At 40.6% G+C, this 24,783-nt stretch overlaps 2 protein-coding genes and 1 pseudogene across 2 annotated transcripts; 2 read left to right on the top strand and 1 right to left on the bottom strand.

Moving 5' to 3' along the window:
- The first annotated feature begins 5,644 nt into the window (after positions 1-5,644).
- LOC102540462 (ubiquitin-conjugating enzyme E2 E3 pseudogene) lies at positions 5,645-6,263 on the top strand (annotated as a pseudogene).
- Positions 6,264-10,050: 3,787 nt separating this feature from the next.
- OR5BS1 (olfactory receptor family 5 subfamily BS member 1) lies at positions 10,051-12,629 on the top strand. The gene is made up of 2 exons (XM_006203133.3): positions 10,051-10,823; positions 12,467-12,629. The coding sequence occupies exons 1-2, from the start codon at positions 10,051-10,053 to the stop codon at positions 12,627-12,629; spliced, it is 936 nt and encodes a 311-aa protein (XP_006203195.1).
- Positions 12,630-16,797: 4,168 nt separating this feature from the next.
- LALBA (lactalbumin alpha) lies at positions 16,798-18,542 on the bottom strand. Its single transcript, XM_031682843.2, has 4 exons — positions 18,410-18,542; positions 17,918-18,076; positions 17,362-17,437; positions 16,798-16,858 (listed from the first exon to the last, which is right to left on the bottom strand). Exons 1-4 carry the CDS (start codon positions 18,540-18,542, stop codon positions 16,798-16,800), a joined length of 429 nt encoding a protein of 142 aa, XP_031538703.1.
- Between the last annotated feature and the right edge of the window lie 6,241 nt (positions 18,543-24,783).

Genomic DNA, 24,783 nt, shown 5'->3' with positions numbered 1-24,783 from the left:
AAATGAGTGTGGGAAGAGACAGGAAATAGGAGAGAGAATCCCTTGCTCATCTCTGGCCCAATATATCGCTCTGTGTGTGGTATCAGTGGTAAGGGAAGAGAATTCGGTGAGCGTTTCAGAAGTCAGGCTTTCCCGCTTAACTCTGATTTCTTATATTAGATCCAACTCAAGTGGTTGGAATTAATTAATTTAGGCATCATTTCCCTCTACCCAGAAAGCATCCATCAACCCCCAAAAGGAAGGAGTACCGTGGAGAGGCTAAGATAACATGACTAGCAATGGTGAGATTTCTCCTGTGTCCACCATTCCTAAGCCTTGGACTGGCCTCTGGTCCCACTCAGATTGGTCCCTAGAGAGTACATGAAAAAAGAACGAAGAGGTGGACTTGGGCAAGAAAATGTACACAGGTGAACAAACATGTCAAAAACCAGTTCTCTCTCCGACCATTGTTAAGTTATCTGGAATCCAGAAAAATGGTAACCCTTTGAGAATTCTCCCACAAAATATGGTGCAATGACCACAAACTGAAAATGGCAGGAAAAACTGTGTAGGTTTAAGTAGTGAGAGGTCACCCTGAGTTTCTCTTAGCCTTAGCATGACATAGGAAGGCAGTGACTGTACTAGTGGAACAAGGATATTTGCTTCAGTGAGCGAGCCAGCAACCTGCAAAGGGTCTAACGGCTGGAAAAAAGAAGTTGAATTAGAAGATGTGCCATGGACAGTCTTGCCAGTAACCGAATGTCACGATAGATTACCAGGGAGGGCCGTACATAAGCACCAGAGGCCATGAGTTACATCTGGAGCAGGAGACAGCATAGGACCAAGCCAGGTCACCATTAAAAAGTAGTCACCTCTGGAATCCTCATATACTGTTGGTAGGAATGTCAATTCTTACAGCCACTGTGGGAAACAGTATGGAAGTTTCCCGAAAAATTAAAACTAGAACTACCGTATGACCCAGCAATTCCATTCCTGGGTTTTTATCCGGAAAAAAATAACCACTAATTAGAAAAGACACCTGCACCCCAATGTTCATAGCAGCATTATTTACAATTGCCAAGACATGGAATTAGCCTAAACTTTTTTACTAAAATAAGAGACATAGCTGCATGGTACTGATCCCTGATCAAGGTATGAAAGGTACTGGTTAATAGTGTTACTTTGTATCCATAGGTTCAAGGTGAGTTCTAAGGTAGTATATCCCAATGTGTCAGCCTTATTTATCGAGAACAATGAGATTAATGATTTGCATCTGGTCTCAATAAGACCTCATGGAGGCCTGTGCTGTTGGGGCTGGCTACTTAGTAAGAATGTGCCTATGTGATCAATAGCACATAAGATCAGTCTAGACTCCTTTTGGGCTCCCGGGCCCCAAAGTGTCCCATGCACCCATCAGTGATTCCAGATCTGTGAAAGAAGTGTCTCCTGGCCTGGCCTTGCAAAGAGAGGACATTTAGAGCTCATGCTAGGTCTCTGGATGCCTTGCTAGGGGGCAGACTTTGGCTGTAAGGTTTATCCTTACTTGATGCTATTGCTATGTTGTATCTTTTTCCTGCAATAATCATAGATTTATAAGCATTGTTATTTGGGACCCTGTGAGTATCCCTTAATGATCAAACACTGTCTAACTGCTGCCATTAGATCAGTTAGGATCAGAAACCCACCCACCCCCATCTCATCTGACTAAGGCATTATTTAAATAGAAAAAATATGATTCTGATAAAAGGGGTGAAAATGAGTCATTGATGCCAGACAGTTGCCGTGTCACCCTTGGTATGAAGTAGCACATGCTCTGAAATCAGTTACTGATAGTAACACCTTCTAGTGGAATCTGAAAATGGTAAAACCTGTCTTGAAGTCTAGCAAAATGGATTAGCAGGAAACTTCAAGCACACAGCAGGTCCTCTAAAATTCAGTTCCGTGGTTGCTGCACTCAATGTTCACAAAAATAAAAGCTCAGAATTTCCTTTGGTTGAGCTTTGCTCTCTCTGGCCAGGAAATGGAGTTCCAGCCGAGGGAACCTGGACAACCATACCCATAAACTGGCTACACCTGCAAGACGAATTACAAATAAAAAGGTAATTCAAGTGGGACCAGCTGACGATGGAGGGCAAGAAGCCACGAAGGTAAGGGATTGCTGAGTGAAAGCACTGAGACATTTTGTCGTGTATTAAAAGCAGCTCCCTGATGAGCCCTTGTTGAAATGGCTACTGAGAATTTTAGACCCAGGTTCAATGTCCCTGTCCTTGAATACTGCTGAGCGGAAGAGAACATTTACTTGCTCCTGAGGGAATCTTTGGGCTCACCTTGGCTCTTTAAATGGCTGCTACTTTTGCAAGGATGCTTCATGGGGCAGCTGCTAGTTTACTAGACGGAATCAAGGGAGTGATCTGTCATACACATCCGAGAAGTCTGAGCCCCCGATTCTGATGTGTTTCATGCACAAGTCGATGGTTTCTAATCAAGAGAGAAAGTGTTTCAAAATTGAGATGTGTGGACCATGCTCGGGCTCTAGCCCGGCCAAGGTTCTCTGCCTGGGTGGGAAGTGATTCTTTTTCTGTTCGGATTCAAGTAGACGAATAATGAAACTGAAGCTGAGATCAACACAGCACAAGCTTTATTCAGTGGCCAAGAATGGGCAAGCAGGAACTAAGTTCACAAATCAACTTCTCGCCCACCTGGTGAGGGTGATTTAATTTTAAAGAGTAGAGATAAAGGGAGGAGGAGTGAGGCTAAGGATGGGGGGGCATATGCATTAATCTCCTGGGGAAAGGGCAGGTCTTTTTCCAGGGAGTGGGTGCCACCCCTTTTTTTGTATCCATATTTTTTTCCTTAATGTCCAGTCCTGGCCACTGGTAGTTGTGTCATATAATATGCTAATGTAGTAAAATCAACATATAATGAGACTCAGGGTCTGTTGGAGGTCAGATTCATCACCATCTTGGTCTCAGCTGGTTCTATCTGTGTGTGTGTGTGTGTGTGTGTCTCTTCCTTCCTTATCTCTGGACACTTTAACTTGAAGATTTATGTTCACTCCTGCTAAACGTGGGGGTTGGCAGGTTTTGAGCAAGGGCCTGGAGCAGCTCTAACAATAAAAGCACATGCTGGTAAGACCCTGCAGAGAGAGGACAACTGACTCCCTCCAGTCCTCTCTGGACCCCTTGCTGTGAGGCAGGCTTTGGCTGTGGTGCGTATCCTTATTTTAATGCTGTTGCTATGTTATATCTTTTTCATACAAATTATAGACTTATACGAATTGCCATTTTGGATCCTTTGAGTCTTTATCATTGGAAACATATCTAACTCTCCCCATTAGTACAAAAAAAAAACCTCTTGCCCTCAGGGAGTTAGCAGTTTATGGGAGCTAAACAGTCATAGGAAGGGAGGAGCCAGGATATATAGGCGTTTTGCAAAAACAAACCAGGTTGTTGAACATTCAAAGATTTCTGCTAATTAAAGAAAAAACACATATCTCAAGTTAGTGAACTTAGCACAAGTTAGTGTTTTAGTTTTCTGCAGGTAAATACCCAGAAGTGGAGTTGCTGGACCATATGATAATTCTGTTTTTGTATTTTTGAGAAATATGCATCCAGGTTTCCATAGTGCCTGAACCAATCTGTGTTCCCAAAGGGGTTCCCTTTTGTCCACATCCTGGCCAACACTTGTTATCTTTTTGATAATGGCCATTTTAATATGTGGGAGGCAATATTTCGTGATTTTAATTTGCATTTCCCTAATGATTAGTGATGTTGATCATCTTTTCATGTACCTTTTGGCTATGTGTATGTTTTCTTTGAAAAATTGTCTCTTCACATCTTCTGTCCATTTTTTAATCAGGTTTTTTCATTGTTTTTTGTTCATCTGTTTGTTTTGCTATTTAGTTGTATGAATTCTTTACATATTTTGGATATTAACCCCTTATCAGATATATAATTTGCAAATATTTTCTCCCATTCTGTAGGTTGACTTTCCATTTCGTTGATGATTTCTAGAAGCCCTGTCTTTAAGACTGGGCATAAAGTAACCTTGCCAACTACACCCCTACAGTTTAATTTTATTGTTATTGTTGCTGCATTATAGTATTGTCATCTACCTAAGGAAATCATTATTATCGCCCTGTTACCTGATGGTATAATCATTACTTAGAAAACCCAACAAAATTAACCACTGGAACCAAAAAGCAAGTTTAGTTACAAGATCAAATTACCAAAATCAATAGAATGTATTTACACCAAAAATAACAAATTAAAAAATAAAATCAACAATAAAATACTATGAACAAAAGCAACAAAAGTTATTAAGTTTCTAGTAATTAACCTAATGTAGAATACAGAAGACTTCTATGGAGAAAAACGTTCATATTCTAATAAAAGACATTGAAAATTCTTTGACTAAATGGAGAAACACTCCATGCTTTGGATGGAATGATTAACTACTAAAAATATTTCAGATTTTCCTCCATTTTAACCTATAACCTTAACATGAAACCAATCAAAATTCCTATTGGATTGTTTAAGAATCTCAATAAACTTACTCTAATATTCATATGGAAGAATAAAGATTCGTGAATATCCAAGTCAATCTCTTAAAAAGAAAAGAAAGAAGGGAAGATAACTGCCTTCCTAGATATTAGCCAATATTACAAGGACACAGTAAGAAAAAGAGTGAGGTAGACAAACAAACCAATGAGAGCCCAGTGAGAAATTTACGTATGTATAGGAAGTTAACATTTGCTCAAGTTGCCACAAAAATCAATGGGAAATACGTAGATTATGTAAAGGGAAGGCTGATATTATATGAAGAAATTCAAATTGGATCCCTATCTAACACTACCTCTACATTTATACAGTAGACCTAAATGTCAAAGATAAAACTATAAAGTTAGTATAATAAAAAGTAGAATATCTTCGTGAGTTAGCATGGCAAAGGACTTCTCAGACTAAATGTTACCAGCACAAACCATAAGGCAAAAAATAATCATAAATTTGGATTCATCAATTTAAAAGGTTAGGTACAATGAGGAACACCATGGACAAAGATAATAGAAATATGATAGAAGAGATTTGTAGTATGTAAAACTGACAAGAGATCAGTTCTAGACTATACAAGCAAGTCCTTCAAAACAACAAGGAAGGAAAACCCAGTAGGAAAAACAAAGTATATGAAACAGTATATTCCTTCTATAAGAGGGAAACGCATATGACTAAAGAATGTATGAAGAGATGCTTAAACTCATTAGCAATTAAAATAGCAAGGAGAAGGCACTTCACACCTGATAGACTACCAAATATCAGTTGGTTGGCTAGTGTTTAGTGATAGAGAAACGCTCAAGCATTACAGTGAAAGCTGGTGCAACCACAGCAGTGCAGGATCAATACTTGATCAAATTATGTCTAATGTCTACTATGACTCAGGTATTGTTCAACTGGCTAAAATTCTCTAATTACTATTATGTAAGTTCCTAAGGAAACAGGTATTAAGTGTTTATTGCAGACAACCCCCTCCAACTTTCAACGTTCCACACTCCCCGCCTAGAACTTTCTCGGGTTCCTTTTCTCCCTCCCCGCCTCCTCCCCACCAAGTATAGCATCTAATGAGTGGCCTGAGCAGGCAGCAGAGTTTTCTAAGAAATAATTTCACCAAGATGTCCAGTGATAGGCAAATGTCTGAGAATGAGAGCCCCAGACCAACAGTGGTGATTCAGATGTGGATGGTCAAGAACCAGCCACTCCAAAGCCTAAGGAATAAGCAAGAAATCTTTCTGCCTCCCAGCAGAAGAAAAGCACCAAACTCTCAAGCAAAACCACTGCTAAATTATCCACCAGCGCTAAAAGAATTCAGGAGGAGCTAGATGAAATAAGCCTGGATTCTCCCCACCTAACTGCAATGCTGGCCAAGGGAGAACATTTATGAATCGAGACTGACTACACTTAGTCCACCAGGTTCTGTATATGAAGGTTGTGTGTTTTTTTCTGTATATCACAATTTCATCTTATTGTCCACACCAAAGTTTACGTTCTGCAACAGAATCTATCACTGCAACATTAACAATCTGGGAGTCATCCATCTGGACATCCTTAAGGACAACTGGAGTACCTCTGACTATTTCAAAGTTTTTGCTGTCAGTTTGTTCTCTTTTGACAGACTGCAACCCTGTGGATCCTCTGCTTGGATGCAAAGCCATTCTGTATTTGATCAACAGAGCAGAAAATGACAGGATAGCTGGACAGTGGAGCAAGAGATACACAACACAATTCATGTAATTTGTATACAATATAAAGGAGCAGAAGGCATCTTCTCACTACGCTGCAAATCTTTTTTTATTTAATTCTTATTTTTTGTTGAAGTGCAGTTGATTTACAATTTTAGTTTCATGTGTACAGTGAAGTGACTTAGTTACACATATACATAAGCATTTTTTTCAGAGTCTTTTCCTTTACAACTCATTACAGGAAATTGACTATAGTTCCCTGTGCTATACAGTAGGTCCTTGTTGTTTATCTGTTTTATACATAGTAATGTGTATCTGTTAATCTCAAACTCCTAATCTATCCCTCTCCCCGCTCTCTCTACTGGTAACAACAGTTTGTTTTCTGTGTCCATGAGTCTATTTCTGGTTTGCAAATAAAATCTGTATTTTTTTTAGATTCCACATATATGCAGCATCATATGATATGTGTCTTTCTCTGTCTGACTTACTTCACTTAATATGATAATCCCTAAGTCCATCCATGGTGCTACAAATGGCATTATGTCATTCTTTTTTATATATAATGTATATACCACATCTTCTTTGTCCATTCATCTGTCGATGGACATTTAGGTTGTTTCCATGTCTTGGCTATTAAAAATAGTGCTTCTATGAACACCGGGGTGCAGGTATCTTTTTGAATTAGAGTTCCCTCTGGATATTCACCCAGGAGTAGGATTGCTGGATCGTAGGGTAGGTCTGTTTTTAGTTTTTTAAGGAAGCTCCAGACTGTTTTCCTTAGTTGCTGCAACAATTTACATTCCCACCAATAGTGTAGAAGGATTCCTTTTTCTCCACACCCTCTCCAACACTTATTATTTGTAGACTTTTTCATGATGGCCATTCTGACTGGTGTGAGGGGATACCTCATCATAGTTTTGATTTGCAGTTCTCTAACAATTAGCAATATTGTATGCTGCAAATCTTTATAGCCTTTACAGTACCAACTTCTGTGTATATGTTACACTGCTTCTACTGTCTGCTTTTGTCCTTTGGAGATTGGGCGACTCCCCAAAAATGTAAATGCTATCAAGAGTAGAGCTTAGTAGCTGTGGATTACTGATGTTTAAAACATCTACTTGCAAGTCTTATTTCTTTGGTATATCAAAATGTATTTTATGATGTATTAAAAATTCTGGTCCTGAAGTCTATGAAATATTATAGCTTATTTGAGCCTAATTCATCATCCGTATGAAGTTATAAACATAACCATAGATGACTAGGAATTATGTAATTTATATTAAACACAGATCTATTTCTGAGTAAGTAGTTCATGCTTTTCCAAAAAAAAGTTTTACTTTCACCTTTTTCAGTTTGTAATGTGATTTCCTTTTACCCCTTGTAACTCAGAGAACACCTGATGTATCCTCTCAAACATAATAGACATGCTTCTGAAGGCACGGAAAAAAAACGTGTTTCTTGCAACTTTATTTTTGGTGGTGGGAAGTTGGAGACAATTGGGGTTAGGAAATCTGTCTTAGGAAGACAAAGTCTAAGCCGTTATAGAAGAGATCCCAAAATAAAGTGAATCAAATACAATAAAAGATTATTTTTCTCTTAAGTCCAGAGATATATGGATGGTCCAGAGTGAAAGGACCAAGCTCCTTCTATATTGTTGCTTTGTTAACTCCTAGGAATTTATTCAATCAACCACCATTCAATCCTCTTCTGTGGCAAAGACTGATAATTGCTCTTCAATATCTATCCTTCCCTTGTACCTTTCAGTAGTAGAACATTCCCATGTTTCAGACTCTTGACTGTTCATGTAGGGTAGAGACCACATCTTTCAGCCCCATGTGGTCAGAGCTGGGTAACAGTCAATGAGTTGATAGCTGTTGAAGCTGAGTGATGGATACAGAAGAATTATTACACTATTCTTTCTACTTCTGTATATGCTTAAATTTTTCCATAATGAAAAGTTTTTACCACAATTAAAATTTTATTTTAAAGTTTTCAATGTATTTGGATTTTTTGAATTACAATACATTAAAGAATTAATTTTGGATGACATAGTAAATTATTATTTTCATCTTTTATCATTAAAATATTTTTAATTTTCAGTTTTAAAAAGCATTCAATATCTTTTTTATTTTCTATCTTTTATCATTATCTTTTTATAATTATAAATATTATTTAAAATATAACCAAATGAGAAGGAAAGGAAGGAGGGAGAGAGGAAGGGTGAGAATTTGAAGATTTAGAACTCAGAAACCTTAGCACTCTACATTTTTATCTTTAGAAATTATTGGCCACCCTAGGGCACCTCCTGTATGATGCAACCCACTAAAACAAGATGATACAGGGGAGGAATGGTTGACCCTGGAGAACTCATTCAGCTCAGAGCAGGCCTCCTGCTTAAGGGCCTCTCCAGGGACCTCCAGCACTCTCCAAGGTCTAGAGCTCAGATCAAGTCCCTCTGGCCATTGTTATTTGGGAAACAAAGTCAAGAAGGCTTCCCCTTGGACATAAAGACTAGAGGGATATTTCCTCGCTCAGAAGTTCCACGCCTGCATCTTCTAAAGGAAGGACAAAGTTGAGGGAAGCCCACAGAGCCCTAGTCATATCTGTGGCCTTTCCTCCAGAGTTGGAAAGTGTGCCATTGAGCACCCTCCACTGAGTGTCTCTTGTTGGCCTAGGGAGCCCAGTGAAGACACATCATCTCATGCAAATCCACCTTCTCCTAAAACTATCCAGTCTGGGAACCCATGAGTGTGCAAGCCATGAATAGAGATCAGATCTTCATTTATCATTCTCCTGAGTTACCCTTCATGGGGTGAGGAGTAAACATTGCACCTTCCTCTGCTCTACACTAAACCCTTTAACTGTCCGTTTTACTAAGTGTTCTAGGCATTCTTTTAGCTCTCCTCTTTTTGCCCCTTACCATCCCTGTGATGCACAGAAGGTGGTCCAAATTTGACTTGGCTTTATCCAAATCCCCTGGCACCAACTCAGAGAATAGCACAGCTTTCAAAGGGTCTCAGGTTAAGTCCTGAGATTACAGCATGAACAGTGGGCGTTGTAAACTCACAAGAACCCTGGGATGGAGAGCCCTTAGGATAACTGATGTGCACAGCCCTCATCTCCCGTCTGAGGGCTTCCTCCTGCCTGGTGTCCGTGGAACCAGCATACTCATGTGCCACTTCTGCCTGGGTTGACACAGAAAGGGAGAAGAGGTTTCCATTTAGGTCCAGGGATACTCAAGGAAGATTGTCTCCCAATCTTTAGAATTTCTAAGCTGGACCAGACTTCAGAAACCATCCAATATTCCCAGATTTTTTAAAATGAGAAACTCAAGTGACTTATTCATGAACATACAGTGACAGAGAAAATTCTTGCACCATCACCAGGTGTCACAATACCTCTACCAGTCATTCAAACAAGCATCAAGGTCTGTCAACCAGATGATTGGCCAAAATGTTTATTGCTTACTCACTCTGCCAGTGAGCCTTCCTGTGGTTTGAACTCAGTTCCTTTTGGAACTGGAGAACAGCACTTCTCAGGGCTCTGGAGTCTGCTTCCAACTCCTTTTCCTTCTCCAGTGTGAATAATCTCTGTTCTCCTCTCCTTCCTTTCTAGGTTTGATTCTCTACACTCTTCCTTCCCACCTTCTCCACCTTGGCCAACAGATTATTGCCCTGAGCTGGAAAGAGTTGATGAGAGCTGACATGGCCGGGTTGCCTCCGCTACATGATCTGTCCTGGGTCAGCCCCGAAGCTTTGTTCATAGTGCCTCATCCCCAGCCATGCTCTGAGACCCATAACACATTTGGTCTCGTCCCTCTGAAGGGAAATGAATGCTCCATGGAAGCTGGCAACGTAACCACAGTCACAGCGTTTATTCTCCTGGGACTATCCAACAACCCTCAGACCCAGGTAGCACTGTTTGTACTATTTCTGGGGATCTACCTCCTAACCCTCACGGGGAACCTGCTGATGCTTCTGGTGATCAGTACTGACTCCCACCTCTACGCCCCCATGTACTTCTTCCTCTGTCACCTCTCCTTCCTGGATGCTTTCTACTCCTCAATCATTGTGCCTAAACTGCTGGAGAACCTTCTTTCCAAGTGGAAGACTATATCCCTCCTTGAGTGTTTCACCCAAATCTCCTTGGTGATCTTTTCCGGGGCCACTGAAGCTTGCCTCCTTTCAGTCATGGCCTATGACCGGTTCCAGGCTGTGTGCCACCCACTGTTGTATGTGGTGGCTATGAATAGGAAAGTGTGTACCAGCCTGGTGGCAGCATCCTGGGCCATTGGAATGGGGACCGGACTAGTTAACACCATCCTCCTGGCCCAGCATCACTTCTGTGGCCCCAACCTCATCCGCAGTTTTGCCTGCGAGCTTCCCCCTGTTCTCCTGTTGGCCTGTTCTGACCCTTCCATTAGCATTGCCTCCATCCTGACCACCATGGTGGTCCTGGGCCTTGGCACCCTTGTCCTGTTGCTGGGTTCCTACACTCGCATCATCATGACAGCTCTGGGCATCAACTCTGCCACGGGTCAGAGAAAGATCTTCTCTACCTGCTCATCTCATTTTCTTGTGGTCACCATCTTCTATGGATCGGGAGTTTTCAGGTATGTCACTACTATACCCCCTGAGTGGAAATGTAGGCATTTCTCACTCTAAAGTAGCCTCGGTCTGTAGAACAGAGCATTGCAAAGTAGTAGGAAAAGAACTGTATGGAATTCAGAAGGCCTGGGTTCTAGCTCTGGCTCTGCTGTGGACTAGATGTGTGAATTAGAAAAATAAAATCCATTTTCTTTCCTCAGTTGTCTAACTCTGAAAATAAGCTTACACAAGAACTAAAGATTTTCCTACTTCCATTAACCTATGATTTGGGAGTTCTCATAAGGAAATCAGAGAGCCCTTGGTGGAGTTTTATTCAGTGCTAGACAAAAATCAAAACATATCATCCTTGAAATAGATGCCTCTTTTCTTTCCTCCTGGAAGGTGATGTTTCCAGGCTTATTTGTGCTGTAACTTTTCTTTAGGTACCTACTATATGACAGCTGCTTTATACAAACAAGCTCAACTTTAGTATGTAGCACAATTTAAGAGAAGTATTATTAACCCCATTGTCAGGTAAGAAATCTCAGTTTCAAGGGTAACCAGATACTTTCTCAAAGCTCCTGAACAAGCCAGTAATGCAGCCGTAATAGAAACCAAATCTCACTGACTTCACATCTCATGCTCCTTCCTACCATGTTTCTCTCAGACATAAACAGCTCCAGCTGACGAGTCTTCACTTACCAGGAGATAGAATAGGTAACAGTCTGCGCTCTCTACTAGTGAACTAACTAGAGATGGATTTGCACAAAGTGCTCTATATTTTTCTCACCTACTTGTTACTTGGAGAGAAGTCAGGGGTGGAAAAAGATAAGGAATGGTCCAGGAGAGCTCACTTGAGGCTGTCTTTTAACCAAGCACACCAGAACCCACAAAGAACTTTCCAATGATGATGGCACCGTCACACACACACACACAAAATTAATGCTTCTTTGGGAAATACTCCCAGTGACACTTAACAAGATGTTTCCAAAAATGGAATCTTATTATTCTGGATTCATGTCTCATGCTAAACACATTTTTATCTTTCATTTTATTTTCCAAGCTTGGCTTCTTTTCAAAGCCAAGGGAAAAAAAATGCACCAAAAAGAACAAATGTCTGTTCCACTAAGCACCGTAAACATAATGTGCTGTGATTGTGGGGTAATTCCCAGACCATAAACATTGGGAAAAATGATAGCATTATTAGACTAGCGTACAGTTTTGTAAGAAACAGTCATCAATAAATGAGAACATACAGTTGTATATATAGAAAAAAGAAGAGAAAAAAATCTTCGTATGATCATCGTCACTATTAAGGAAAGATGCTTTGAAAAGTATGAAGTTCCCCAGAAGTGCATGAGATCATTTTTAGCTCTAATCTATCCTGCAGCACTTGATATGCTGCAGCACTAACTCCCTTTTTCCTCGGGGCAGCTCCTATAACGTTCTGCACAAGATCGCTCATATATGAAGGCGTCTGCAGGCAGATATGACTGACTTCTCACTGATAATTCGGTCATTGCTAGACGCTTCTACCAGTGACGGTTGACTCAGCTCAGAGGACCCTCCCTCTTCGCAGGGTCTCCGGGATGGGATGGACCGTGTCTGCCACTAGCATTGTGTCCATTGTCCTGAGCTCAGTTCACTCCTTTGTGCAATTCCCTTCAAGGTACATGACTCCAGCTTCCGGCTCAGCCTTGGAGCAAGTGCTGTCCGTGCAGTACAGTGTGGTGACCCCGCTGCTAAACCCCCTCATCTACAGTCTGAAGAACCAGGAGGTGAAGGCAGCTCTGAGGAGAATGCTGGCCAGGAAGCCCAGGCTCACCTTTTAAGCCAGGCTCCACTGCCTCCTCATAACTGGAGGAAAAGTTGTGAGAAGAGGAGACAGAAAGAGCTATCATTGCTAAGCTATCTCAGCGTTCATTTTTTTCCAAAACAGAAGCTTTAGTTCCTCTGACCCCAGTGCCCTCCTCCAGTCAAGCAAGATGGGAAAACCTCCACAGAACTGAAGGCACCATCCATGGGGGGCCCAGTTACCACACAAGAAAATCCTTAAAAAATCAATATGGAAGAGCCTCAAAAAACTAAAAGTTGAAACGTCACGTGATCCAGCAATTCCACTTCCGGAATTGAAAAGGAAATGAGAATGCTGACTCAAAAAGTTATCTGCTATGGAGGACAAACTAGTCGTTACCAGTGAGGAGAGGGAAGGGAGAGGTCCAAACCATTAGGTATAAAATAAGCTACAAGGATATATTGTACAACACAGGGAATATAGCCAATATTTTATAATAGCTATAAAAGGAGAATAACCTTTAAAAATTGTGCATCATTGTATTGTACACCTGTAACTTAAATAATATTTTACCACAACTATACTTCAATAGGGAAAAGATATCTGTATCCCAGTGTTCATAACAGCAATATTTACAATAGCCAAGATGTGAAAAGAACCTAAATGTTCATCAATGGATGAGTAGATAAAGAAAGTATGCTGTGTATATATCCAATGGATTATTATTCAGCCATATAAAATAAGGAAATTTTGTCATTTGTGACAACATGGCTGGACCCTGAAGGCATTATGCCAAGTGAAGTAAGTCAGACAAAGAAAGACAAATACTGGATGCTCTCAGTTATATGCAGACCCTAAAAACAAACAAGCTCATAGAAAAAAAGATCAGACATGTAGTTACCAGAGGCAGACAGTGGGAGGAGGGGGGTTTGGAGAAAGGTGGTCAAAGGTACAAATTTCCAGGGTAAGATAAGTAAGTCCTAGGGATGTAACGTACAACACGGTGACTATAGTTAACACTGCTGTGTGCTATATGGGAAAGTAGTTAACAGAGTAAATCTCAAGAGTTCTTATCACAAGGAGAAAATTTTTTTCCTTTTTTCTTCTCTTTATGTTGTATGCATATGAGATGATGAATGTTAGCTGAACCTACTGCAATACTCATTTCACAATATATGTAAATCAAACCATCATGCTCTACGGCTTAAACGTATACAGTAATGTGTGTCTATCTCTCAATAAAACTGGGGAAAAAAAGAAAAGTAATGACTAATCCTCACAGCTTCACTGGCCATTTCTACAGCTATTGATTTTTCCTCTCTTTTTCTGTCCTTTCTACCCATCCCCTCTGCCTCTCCCTCTCTCTTTTACTTTTGTCTGTGCACAAAGTGTAAATCAACCCATCTGACCACTAGCAAATATCCCCCTGCATTCTGAAGAGTCCCATCTTAGAACTAAGACTCAACTCCTCCTTTGTTCTCATCCCCAAAAAATTCCCTGGCAAGATCTATAGCTACAGTAACAGAGAAAGAAATGAAATAAAATAAGCGTGTCGCCTCCTGTCTTCATTCTTAACAAGAAACACCTTTAGTAGAACATAGAAAATAGTAAATCTTCAATAACTATTTCTTGACCAATTAAGGAGTAAATGAAGGAATGAATGATGGATCTGTCTGAAGAGTCCTTTCTTTTGCATGAACTTAGGATACAGGAGGGAGTATCCTCTCTAAAGTGCAAATCTTGAGAGCAAATCCCCTGTCTGGCAGCATCTGTATCTCCTATGTCTAGCATGGTCCTGTCACTTAATAGGCTCTCAATCAGTGTGAAAAATTAACAAATGATAGAGAAGAGGGAGTAAAAAAAAGGAACATTTATTGTATCCAGTAAAATTCTTGCCTGCACAACAATATGGATGGCAGAGGAAAGTAGCATGGAGGAGAGATCGGGAGAGAAAGAGAGAAAAAGGGTCCACATTTTGGGAGACCGCCCTGGTTCCTCCTCACAGAGCTTGGTCAAATGCATGCACTCTGAAGGCCCCTGACCTGAGCCTCCTCAATCACTGCCCCCTCTAGCCTGGGTCTCTTAGACCCCTGCCTGGCTCCAGACTTGTTCCACGCCTAGAGGAAGGCGAGGGAGTTGGAGAAAGCAGAACAAATACTCAGCTGCCATCCCCACCTCCCTTTCAGCTCCCAAGAGAGTTCTCAGGAAGAGAACAGTAGTTTCCTGTCCTGTTTCTACCCAAAGGCCAGGAGGTCTGCCTCAGTCTAGATTACTTCCGTGCCAGCTCCCTGGCTTCTATCTCTTCTTGATCCTTTGACCTTCAGGCTAAGATCCTCTTTGCAATTGTTAGTTTCCTTCAGCAAAGCCCTCTAAAAAGTGTGGCCTCATATATGGTACACCCACGTGTGAAATTTCCAAGATCAGGGTATTTCTCCGTAGAATGAATGAAGTCCAGAGCTACGGAGCTGAGCAAAATGGTCCCAGCTTTAGTTGCATTTCCTCTCTGGCCACTTGGTGGCGCCGGTCTCGTGTTTTCTGAGGCATATGCCTTCCTGAGGGTATTACTGAGGCAGAGTAGAAAGTAGACGTGTGAGATCAGTGGGAGGAATGGCCATCCAACCCTGCCCTCCCACACACACCCCTACCCGGGGCTTACTCCTAAAACCCTGGAGACTTTAGGAAAAGGCTTTGTCCCATAATCAGGAAGGGAATAGCATGCGATACCCTGGGAGATGTGTCACGTGTTTAAATTCCCACTAAAATCGTATGATGATTACCAAGTTATTTCCTGAGAATTTGTTTTCATTAAGTATCGGAGATGCCATGCCTCCCTTGCCTGGCCCTATAAGTCCCAAATAAGGCCTCGGGGGCTTCATTTGGGAGCTGCTGGTCTCTGAGCGGAGAGAAATATATAGTCTGACTGCCTAAAGCCCCAGCGGGTATAGGGAGTAGGAGAAGGAAATTGGACGATAACTCCGCTAATTCAGAAGTGGGATCATTTAAATTGGAGTCTTGGAATGCTGGATTGTCAAAACAGGAAGAGATCTCAAAAAACAACCTAGACCAAAACCCTCATTTAAAGATAAGAAAATTGAGTCACAGAGGAAGGAGATGACTTGCCAGGTTTGGACCATCACTGAGAAGCAGAAACAGACTTCAGGACTCAAATCTCCTGTTTCTCCTTCTATCACATTTCTCTTAATCAAATTAGAATAAATAAAGTTCTGCAAACACCCTCCTTGCAGGCCAGCGAAGCAGCAAGGAGGAGTAATGGAGTGCAGGGTCCAAACCAAAGGGCCCCAGGTGTCCAGATTCTTCACTTGCTGAGCTCGCTGTAAGGGTCCTCTGTTCTTATCTGTTGTTGTTAGAAAGCATTCCTCTCATAGCTCCCATTTCCTGATCTCAGGGGTAAGGAAACCCCTCCACCCACTCAAGTCACACATTTCAGATCCTTGAAGCCTCTGCCCTTGCTGTCCTTTTCCCACCTCACATCTCCATCTGTCAAAACCCCACCAGTACTTTAAAACAAGCTGAAATGTTACTCCTGTCACACATCTTTCTTTGATCCCCTTTTTTCCCACAGCCCCTCATCAAATATAAATTATCTTTCCTCTTATGAACACTCAGGGCACATTTCTAACCTCTCTCATGATGCTTATGACACTATTTCTTGTATTATAATTATATATTAATGTTTATCTTATCTTTCCCTCCAGTCCTTCAGGGAAGAGACACTTTTAGCCAACTTTGGATCTCATCCATAGTTCCTTGAATAAGTCAGGTGGTTTGTTGAATTGATACAGAAAGCAACCTCCATCCTAATGTTATAAGTTCAACCTATTTCCTTAGTAGAAATGGAAAGTGGTTATGACCCATGGCTTCAGTGTCCACCCACTCACTCTATTTCCCTTAAATCCCCCCAGGAAGGAAATACAGCCAGCCGCTCAAAATAGGGCCCTTTATTCAGGACAGATGTGGGATCCATCGTTGTAGCAAAAACACTATCAGGGGTGCTGAGCAGAAGTCCAGTACACCAGTCACACATCCCTGGAGAATAGTCCTCGTGTCCAGTGGTGTCACTACAGGGCCCAGGGCTCAGAGACAAACTAGCTTCAAGGGGTTAGAAAGAAGCAAAATGTGGTAGCCTGAGGGAAGAGGCGCTCTAGGAGGACAGAGAGGGCGGAAGCAGCAAAGACAGAAGGCATTCACCACTTCTCACATTGCCACTGCTCCAGCTTCTCAGAACAGAGTGGTTTATGGGCCAACCTGATCGTGAAAAAAGAGACAACACAAGTTGACTAACTGGATTGTAGCTCGAAATTCCATCTACCTTTATTCCCAAGACGGCTGAGGTGGAAGAGTGAGTGAAAATTACAGAAAGATTGTCCTAGCCAGGTGGCACAGGACACTGAGCCACCTAATGGAGTAAGTCCATTTTTTAAACTCCAGGAAAATTGTAGGGCAGTGGTACAAAGAACTTGCTGTAGGATCTAGGACTAAACAAGTAGAATTAGACGTCTGAGTCCAGGTAGAGGGAAGCCTGGACCTCAGTCCCCTATTAGGGAACCTTTGTTAGGACACTTGCTAAACAGGAGTGGAGTGAGTGAGGCTTGAACATTGGAAACCTGAGTCTGTTTATTGAGTTTTGTTTTGAAGACTACATTCTAGATTAAATGACCAGGAAACAGAGATGGGTGGAATGGTGCTGGAACTAAAGGGATGAGAAGAAGGAGGGGAAGGAAAAAGTAGAAAACAGAACTGGGACTCACCAGTAGTCAATTCCTTCCTTATCCAGGATCTTCTTGGCACACATTATGTCATCAGTGAGGTCATCATCCAGGAACTCTGGCAGGGGTTACAGGGAAAGGAAAGAGAGAGCTAAGTATTACCTAGAAAGGTAATGAGTTTCCCTCTTCTCTGGATCTAGTGGGTCTGGTCCTCTCTGAACTGGAAGCTTATGCCTGTTGCCTTTCTGTATGAGAAAGCTAATACGGTAATGCCTGCCCCTTGGTAGGGGCCCCCTTCACTTCTCTGGGGCCTCTCCAAAGGAATTATCAGCCTTATCAACTGACTTACTCTAAAAAGGTAAGGTCTCAGTTTTCAAGATTCCCAAACAACTCAGATCATCTATTCGTGAACTTCAAGGGACTGTCTGGGGATTTAGTGATAGGAAAAATTCTCACTATGGTCAATTCAAGTCCCACAGTCACTGTGGAGTCCAAGGCAGTGAAGCCAGAAGTGTGCTTGACACCAAAAAGATTATCCCAGGAGTAGGGTCCAGCAGGGGGAAAAACCCACAAGAACAGGGTGGAAGAGGTTACTCACTGTCACAGGAGATATCACAGATGTTCCTTGACTGAAGGTTCTCATTGTCTATGCACCAAACTTTATTGTTGATCTGGAAGAGTCCATATTCTCTGTTGCCATTGTTAGAAACTACAGTTTCTGTGTCATAACCGCTCATGTGAAATATGATACAGATCCCTGAAAGAGAGATGAAAAGGAGGTATCACAAGGGTGTCCGTGCAAAGCATAAAAGAGGAGCTGCATCCCCAGACAGAAAAAGGCTCCCCAGCCCATCTCCAAATATGGCAAACCACAGAACATCTTGATGAGACAGAGTTCCAAAAGGGATCAGACAATGGGAAAAAGGAAAGACAGGTGAACAAATGTAATAAAAGAGTAAACAGATAAGCAGAGAAGATAAGAGGATTATTAGGTAATTGAATTAAAAGTAGAGAAGCAAAGAGGAGGAAAAGAGGGTGGAAGAGAGAAGAAGATGAAACATGGGGCAAAGCAAGATACCAGCAAACTCACATTCAGCCAGAGTGATGCCTCCGTGGCCGTTCATGCCTTTCAGCTCGTCGGACAGCTTACATTTTGTAAATTGTTTGGCCTGGATGGTAGGGAACAGGATGCCCACCAGGAGCAGAGAGACCAAGGACATCATTTTGGCTGCCTCCAAGATCCTGAAATGGAGACACCACACAGCTTCACCTCCTTTTATTCATGGAGAAATGCCCTGGCATCCAGCCCGACAACCAGGAAGAGGATGAAGAGAGACTGGTCAAGCCAACAAAGAAACACTGAACCTGCCAGCTTCCTTCCGTAATTTCACCCCAGTTCCCTTTCCCTCCTAGAATCTCTAGTCCCTACCGGGTATATTTCCCTGTTCAGAGAGCGTTACAAGCATGACCCTGTTTCCCATTTGGCTTTGTCTGTATCTTTGCTTCTTGTAGGGTTGGTTCTAGGAAGTGGGATGTCCCCAGCCTACTTCAGGAACAAAGGAAGCCTCAGGGGTAATATAAGTGAAGCAATCAGAAAATACAAAAAGAGTTCGTGGCCAACTCCCCCTTCTCCTGAGAGACATACAGAATATGGGAAAGGAGTGGATGTCATCACAAGTCATGGTCCCAGGATCAGAGCTGGCACTTGCCCAGTCAACCAGGCATGAAACAAAGCCCAGGAAGAGTCGCTGGATATTTTGGTTCAGATATAGGGCCGAGGGCTCAGGAATAGGGATAGAATACGGCCACACAGACTATAAAAATCAGACGTAACTTGAATCCAAAGACTTTCTACTCCACCAGCACAGAGAACTGGAAAACTGTGCATGAACAGGATCTATGAGCTATTATCTGGCTTCCCACCCACAACCACCACTACCACTAACTAGCCAGTTACTACACTGTACATCTAAAAACTAATAACTTGTAAAAGATTTGTTCATAAATAAACTTGTGGATAGCCTCAGAATTGGCCACAGAAGGTTCAAAAGAGAGTGACCCAAGCCAGTGGGAAGATTGGGCTTTAAGCTCTTTAAGATTGGAGTAGTTTATCTCTAGAGCCTATAAGACAAGATTCCAGATCTGAGCTTTAAGATCAGTATCCTTGAGCAGTAGAGTTCAGATACTAGTGCTGAATGAGTCCTTCCACTTGGTAGCATCAAGCTTCGTGTTATGGTGCCAATAGCTGGTAGCTTCCTTCATGCCAGGGCTCATTCTCTGTGGCCCCAAACTTTAAACCTGATTTCTTATATTGCAGTGGGTGTCCATCCCAACCAAAGTGTCACCAGGAAAAGGGAATTGCTAACCTCAAGGGCGTTTAAAGGAAAGGGAAATAAGAATTACTCCGGTTCCTAGTTACCCAAAAATAAGATTTTTGACGAGAGACAAAAAGCATGATATAAACAAGATTTTTATCAGTGAAATTAAAAAAAATAGTGAAAGATAGGACACTCCTGAGAATTGGGAGCGGGCCAATCCAAGAGAGAATAAATAGCACTGTTCCTTTGCTTTTCCTGTTTTTATATCCTGGTTTCGTGATTGATTGATTGATTGATTGACAACTCAGGTTCCCTGCGCTCTGGTTGATTGTGCTCTGGGTTGTGCCTTTCCCCTTCCTCTCCCCCTGCCCAGTGCTCACCTCTATGTAACTGCCTAACAAAATGATTTAAGACTTCCAAATTGAAGGTATTGCAAACTGTTATATCATACCACCCTTCAGAATCAGGGCAAACTCCTCTCAGTTTTACCCCATGTCCTATACCATGGGTTACCAGTACATGCGGGTGTGGAGGATCATGGTGTGCCAAGAGAGATAAGCAGAGAGTCCTGATAACAAACAGATCCATACCCAGAAACACAGCAAAAGTGCTGACACTGCATTTCTGCTTCCTTCCACCCAGAGGCATTGGAGGAGCATGTGAAGGACAGGAAAAGGAATTCTATCACACCAAGCAAGTATGGTTGAAAATATGGCTGGGAGTGAGAAGATGACCTTGAACCCTGTGGAAGGGGGACAGATAAGAAAGCAAGTCCTGAGGATTAGTCTTTCCAACAGTGGTGTCTGGTATAAAATGTCTCCTGCCCCGGGCTGTGGACTAAGTACCTGTGATAGAATAAAATGGTGGGCCGGGATAGCGGGAATCACAGGGGCTTTCTTGTGCTTCCAGCCCAGTCAAGACTGATGGCAGCAGTCTGTTTGCCTATCATGTAGTTGTGTCCTTCCCTGAAGCAGTATCGAGGTCAGGAGTGACAGCTAAGTGCAAAAAGAAAATAAATGTGCCTCAGGCAAGAGGAACCCATTATTTCCTAGAAATATTTTTCAAATAGCATATCTGGGGGCATCTAGTACAGAAGATAGATGTCTAATGGGAACAATTACAACATTTGGAGAAAGATGTCCATTCTTGGAGGTGGACCACAGAAGAACAACAATGATCTCAGCACTGAAAGAGGAAGTGTATGGAAAGACGGGACGAAGGAAAACGCCTGCCAAAAGCTCCCTTTCCAGAGAGGCAGGGGACTCTGCCATGTGGGCCAGGATCTGAACTGAGGAAGTGAAGAGGCACTTACAACACATTGGATTTTTCAGAAATACACTACGAAGCTATGCTCATTCCCTCAGATGCTGTCTGTGGTAAAAAAAAAAAAAAAATCAGGATTTATCAAATCAGCTTTCTCAAACCAGTCCTCTCTGGAGGATTTCTAGAGGTTAAGGAATTAGAACCATCTGCCTCAAAGCACATTTGGCAGTAGTCATCCGAAACTGTAGATGAGTGGTGATTTACAGAGAGAGCCCGGGGCTACCATTTGGAAGGAACACCCCAAGAATCACAATAATATTGCTCTTTAGGGGAGGGTATAGCTCTGTGGGAGAGCGCACGCCTAGCATTCATGGGGTCCTGTGTTCAATCCCCAGTATCTCCGTTAAAAAAAAAAAGTATACAAACCCAATTACCTCCCTGGCAAATAAACTAAACAATAAAAATAAAATATAAAAAAACAATAATATTGATCATTACTTTTTTATCGTTACTTTTTACAGTAAATATCCTCACCTTGTTCTGCTTCCTCCCATAATCCAAGTAAATTATCATTAAGTGAACAACAAAGCTAGATCTTGGACTTGCAACCTAAATTCAGACCAATTCTTAAATGAATTAGAGTTATTTAAAGCAAATAAAACTTAGGAAGGGAGTGCTTTTTATCGGTGCTTTGCTTTGCTTTTTTTTTTTTTTCCCCTTGGTTGTTTTGCAAAATCACCTAGCACCACGAATTTGCATTTCATATCTACACCAAAGGCCTGCTCTCAATTTATATAGGAATATTTTGAATTGTCATATTTGCATTACTATTTTTATAACTGCTTTCATGCTTAAGTGAACTATTGATTGATTTTGGTGAACTGACAGTAGTATCAACAAAATGTGCAAATATACAAATGTAAATCATAACACAACTTGAAAATATACTAATGAAAACAAATTATACCTTTTAAACTGAATATTAGCTAAAACATCGATATGCATGTAATTACTAAGAATGTAAAGAAATTTCCATGCAAACCCTAATAGATTTTTATTTTTAACTTATAAAATGTTTGTTTTAAAATGAACACATTATATAACACTTATTTTATATAATTTTACATCAGCACCTTTGATAGAGTCATACATCCTGTTTTTTGTTAAGGTGGTACCTTTTTTCCTTTTCTTTTTGGATTGACTGCCCTCTCCCTCTCCTCATTTTCTCCTGCCACACATTGTAGCATTAACACATATTAATGGTCCACCATACATCCATCAATATTTTTATCAATTATTATATATATATACATATGTATTGTTTTGCTAGTCATTTTTCAAAATTTTATCCATCTGAAATTCTATGTGGGTTCCCTCTTCTGCTCAACTTGTCATATTTGTCTGTTCTAACACAAATACCTTATTGATTTCATTGCAGTGGATTTTTGCTCTGTTTTAATACCTGGTATGACAAGTCTTCCTTGTTATTTTCTACTTTTTAGAAAACTAATCAAACTTTTTATTTTCAAAAAGAATTTAAACCTACATAAAGTAGTAAAAATATTGTAACTCACATATACCCTTCACACAGACCACCCATTGTCAACCATTTTGCCACATTTGTGGGTTCTCTCTCAAGTTTTTTTCCAGCTTTATTGAGATGTAGTTAACGTACAGCGTTGTGTAAGTTTAAGGTGTGCAACGTAATAATTTGATACACATATGTATTGCGAAGTGATTACCAAAATAAAGTCAGTTAACACCTCCATTCCTCACATAGTTACCACTTCTGTGTGTGTGTGTGTGTGTGTGTGTGTGTGTGGTGAGAAAGTTAAAGGTTTACTCCTATAGCAACTTCCAAGTGTGTAATACAGTATTGTTAACTTTAATCACCATGCTGTATGTTGCTGTATGTTAGATCCCCAGAACTTATTCATCTTATAACTGGAAGTCTGTACCCTTTGACAGACATCTCCCTATTTCCCCACTCCCTAATCCCTGGCAACCACTATTCTACTGTTTCTGTAAATTTAGTGTTTTTAGGTTCCACATAGGAATAAGCATACAGTAAGTGTCTTTCTGTCTGCCTTCTTTCATTTAGCATAATGCCATCAAGTTCCATCCATGTTGCAAGTGGCAAGATTTCCTTCTTTTTAAATGCTGAATAGTAATCCAGAGGGTTTATCAACATTATTTTTTATTCTAATAAGCTATGCAGCTTATATTCTGCAAACTTTCTTAAAATAGGATTCTTCAAGGATTTTTATCACTTCAAGTCTTACCATTTAAGTCCTTAATCCATTTTGAATTAATATTTTTGATTACTGTAAGATAGTCCAATTCACATTCTTTTGAATATAAATATCCAGTTTTTCCCAGCACCATTTATTAAAGACACTATCATTTCTCCATTGAGCAATCTTGACTCCCTTTCAAAGATTAGTTCACTGTATATGCATAGGTTTATATTTGAGTCTTCTATTCTGTTCCATTGGTCTACGTGTCTGTTTTTACACTAGTACCATACTGTCTTGATTATTTTAGCCTTATAATATAGTTTGAAATAAGGAAGCATGATTCCTCCAGCTTTGCTGTTTCTCAGAATTGCTTTGGCTATTTGGAGGCTTCTGTGATTCAACACAAATTTTAGCATTGTTTTGTCTATCTAAAGTAGACATTTTAGAAATAGACATTTTATGAAAAATGCCATTGAATATTGATAGAGATTGCATTGAATCTGCAGATGACTTTGGGTAGTATAGATTTTTTTTTCAGGGTATGAACATTTTAATTTATTCTTTTATTGAAGAGCAGTTGACTTATAACATTATACTAGTTTCAAGTGTAAAACATAGTAATTGATATTTTATAGGTTATACTCCATTTAAAGTTATTATAAAACATTGACTATATTCTCTGTGCTGTACATTACATCCTTGAAGCTTATTTGTTTTTCATCTAGTCCTTTATACTTCTTAATTCCTTCACGTATTTTGCCCTTCTCCCCACCTCATCCCCCTCTGGTAACCTCCAGTTTGCTCTCTGTATGTGAATCTGTTTCTGTTTTGTTATATTTGTTCATTTGTTTTATTTTATAGATTCCACATATAAGTGATAACATACAGTATTTGTCTTTCTCTGTCTGGACTTACTTCAATAAGATCCATCCATGTTGTTGCAAATAGCAAAATTTCATTCATCTTTATAGCTGAGTAATATTCCATTGTGAATATATATATACATATATAAATATATATATAATATATATATATATATATAATATATATATACCACATCAACTTCATCCATTCATCTGTTGATGGGCACTTAGGGTGCTTCTATACCTTAGGTATTGTAAATAATGCTGCTATGAACATTGGGGTGCATGTATCTTTTCAAATTAGTTTTTTTCATTTTCTTCAGGTAATACCCAGGAGTAGAATTGCTGGATCATATGGTAATTGTTTTTAATTTTTTGAGGAAACTCCATACTGTTTTCCATAGTGGCTGTGCCAATTTATATTCTCACCAACAGAGCACAGGGGTTCCCTTTTCTCCACATCCTCACCAGCACTTGTTATTTCTTGTCCTTTTGATGGTAGCCATTCTGACAGGTGTGAAGTGATGTCTCACTGTGGTTTTGATTTGCATTTCCCTGATGACTGGTGATGCTGAGTATCTTTTCATGGGCCTGTTGGCCATCTGTATGTCTTCTTAGAAAAAATCCCTATTCCTCTCCTCTACCCATTTTTTAATTAAGTTTTTGTTTGTTTGTTTTTCTATTGAGTTGTATGAGTTTTTAAAATATTTTAGATATTAATTCCTTATTGGACTTACTATTTGCAAATATCTTCTCCCATTTGGTAGATGTCCTTTTCATTTT

This window comes from Vicugna pacos, chromosome 12 (genome assembly GCF_048564905.1).
Source record: "Vicugna pacos chromosome 12, VicPac4, whole genome shotgun sequence".
Lineage (NCBI taxonomy): Eukaryota > Metazoa > Chordata > Mammalia > Artiodactyla > Camelidae > Vicugna > Vicugna pacos.
The sequence above is the reverse complement of the archived record's forward strand: the minus strand, read 5'-3'. Positions and strand labels throughout refer to the sequence as shown.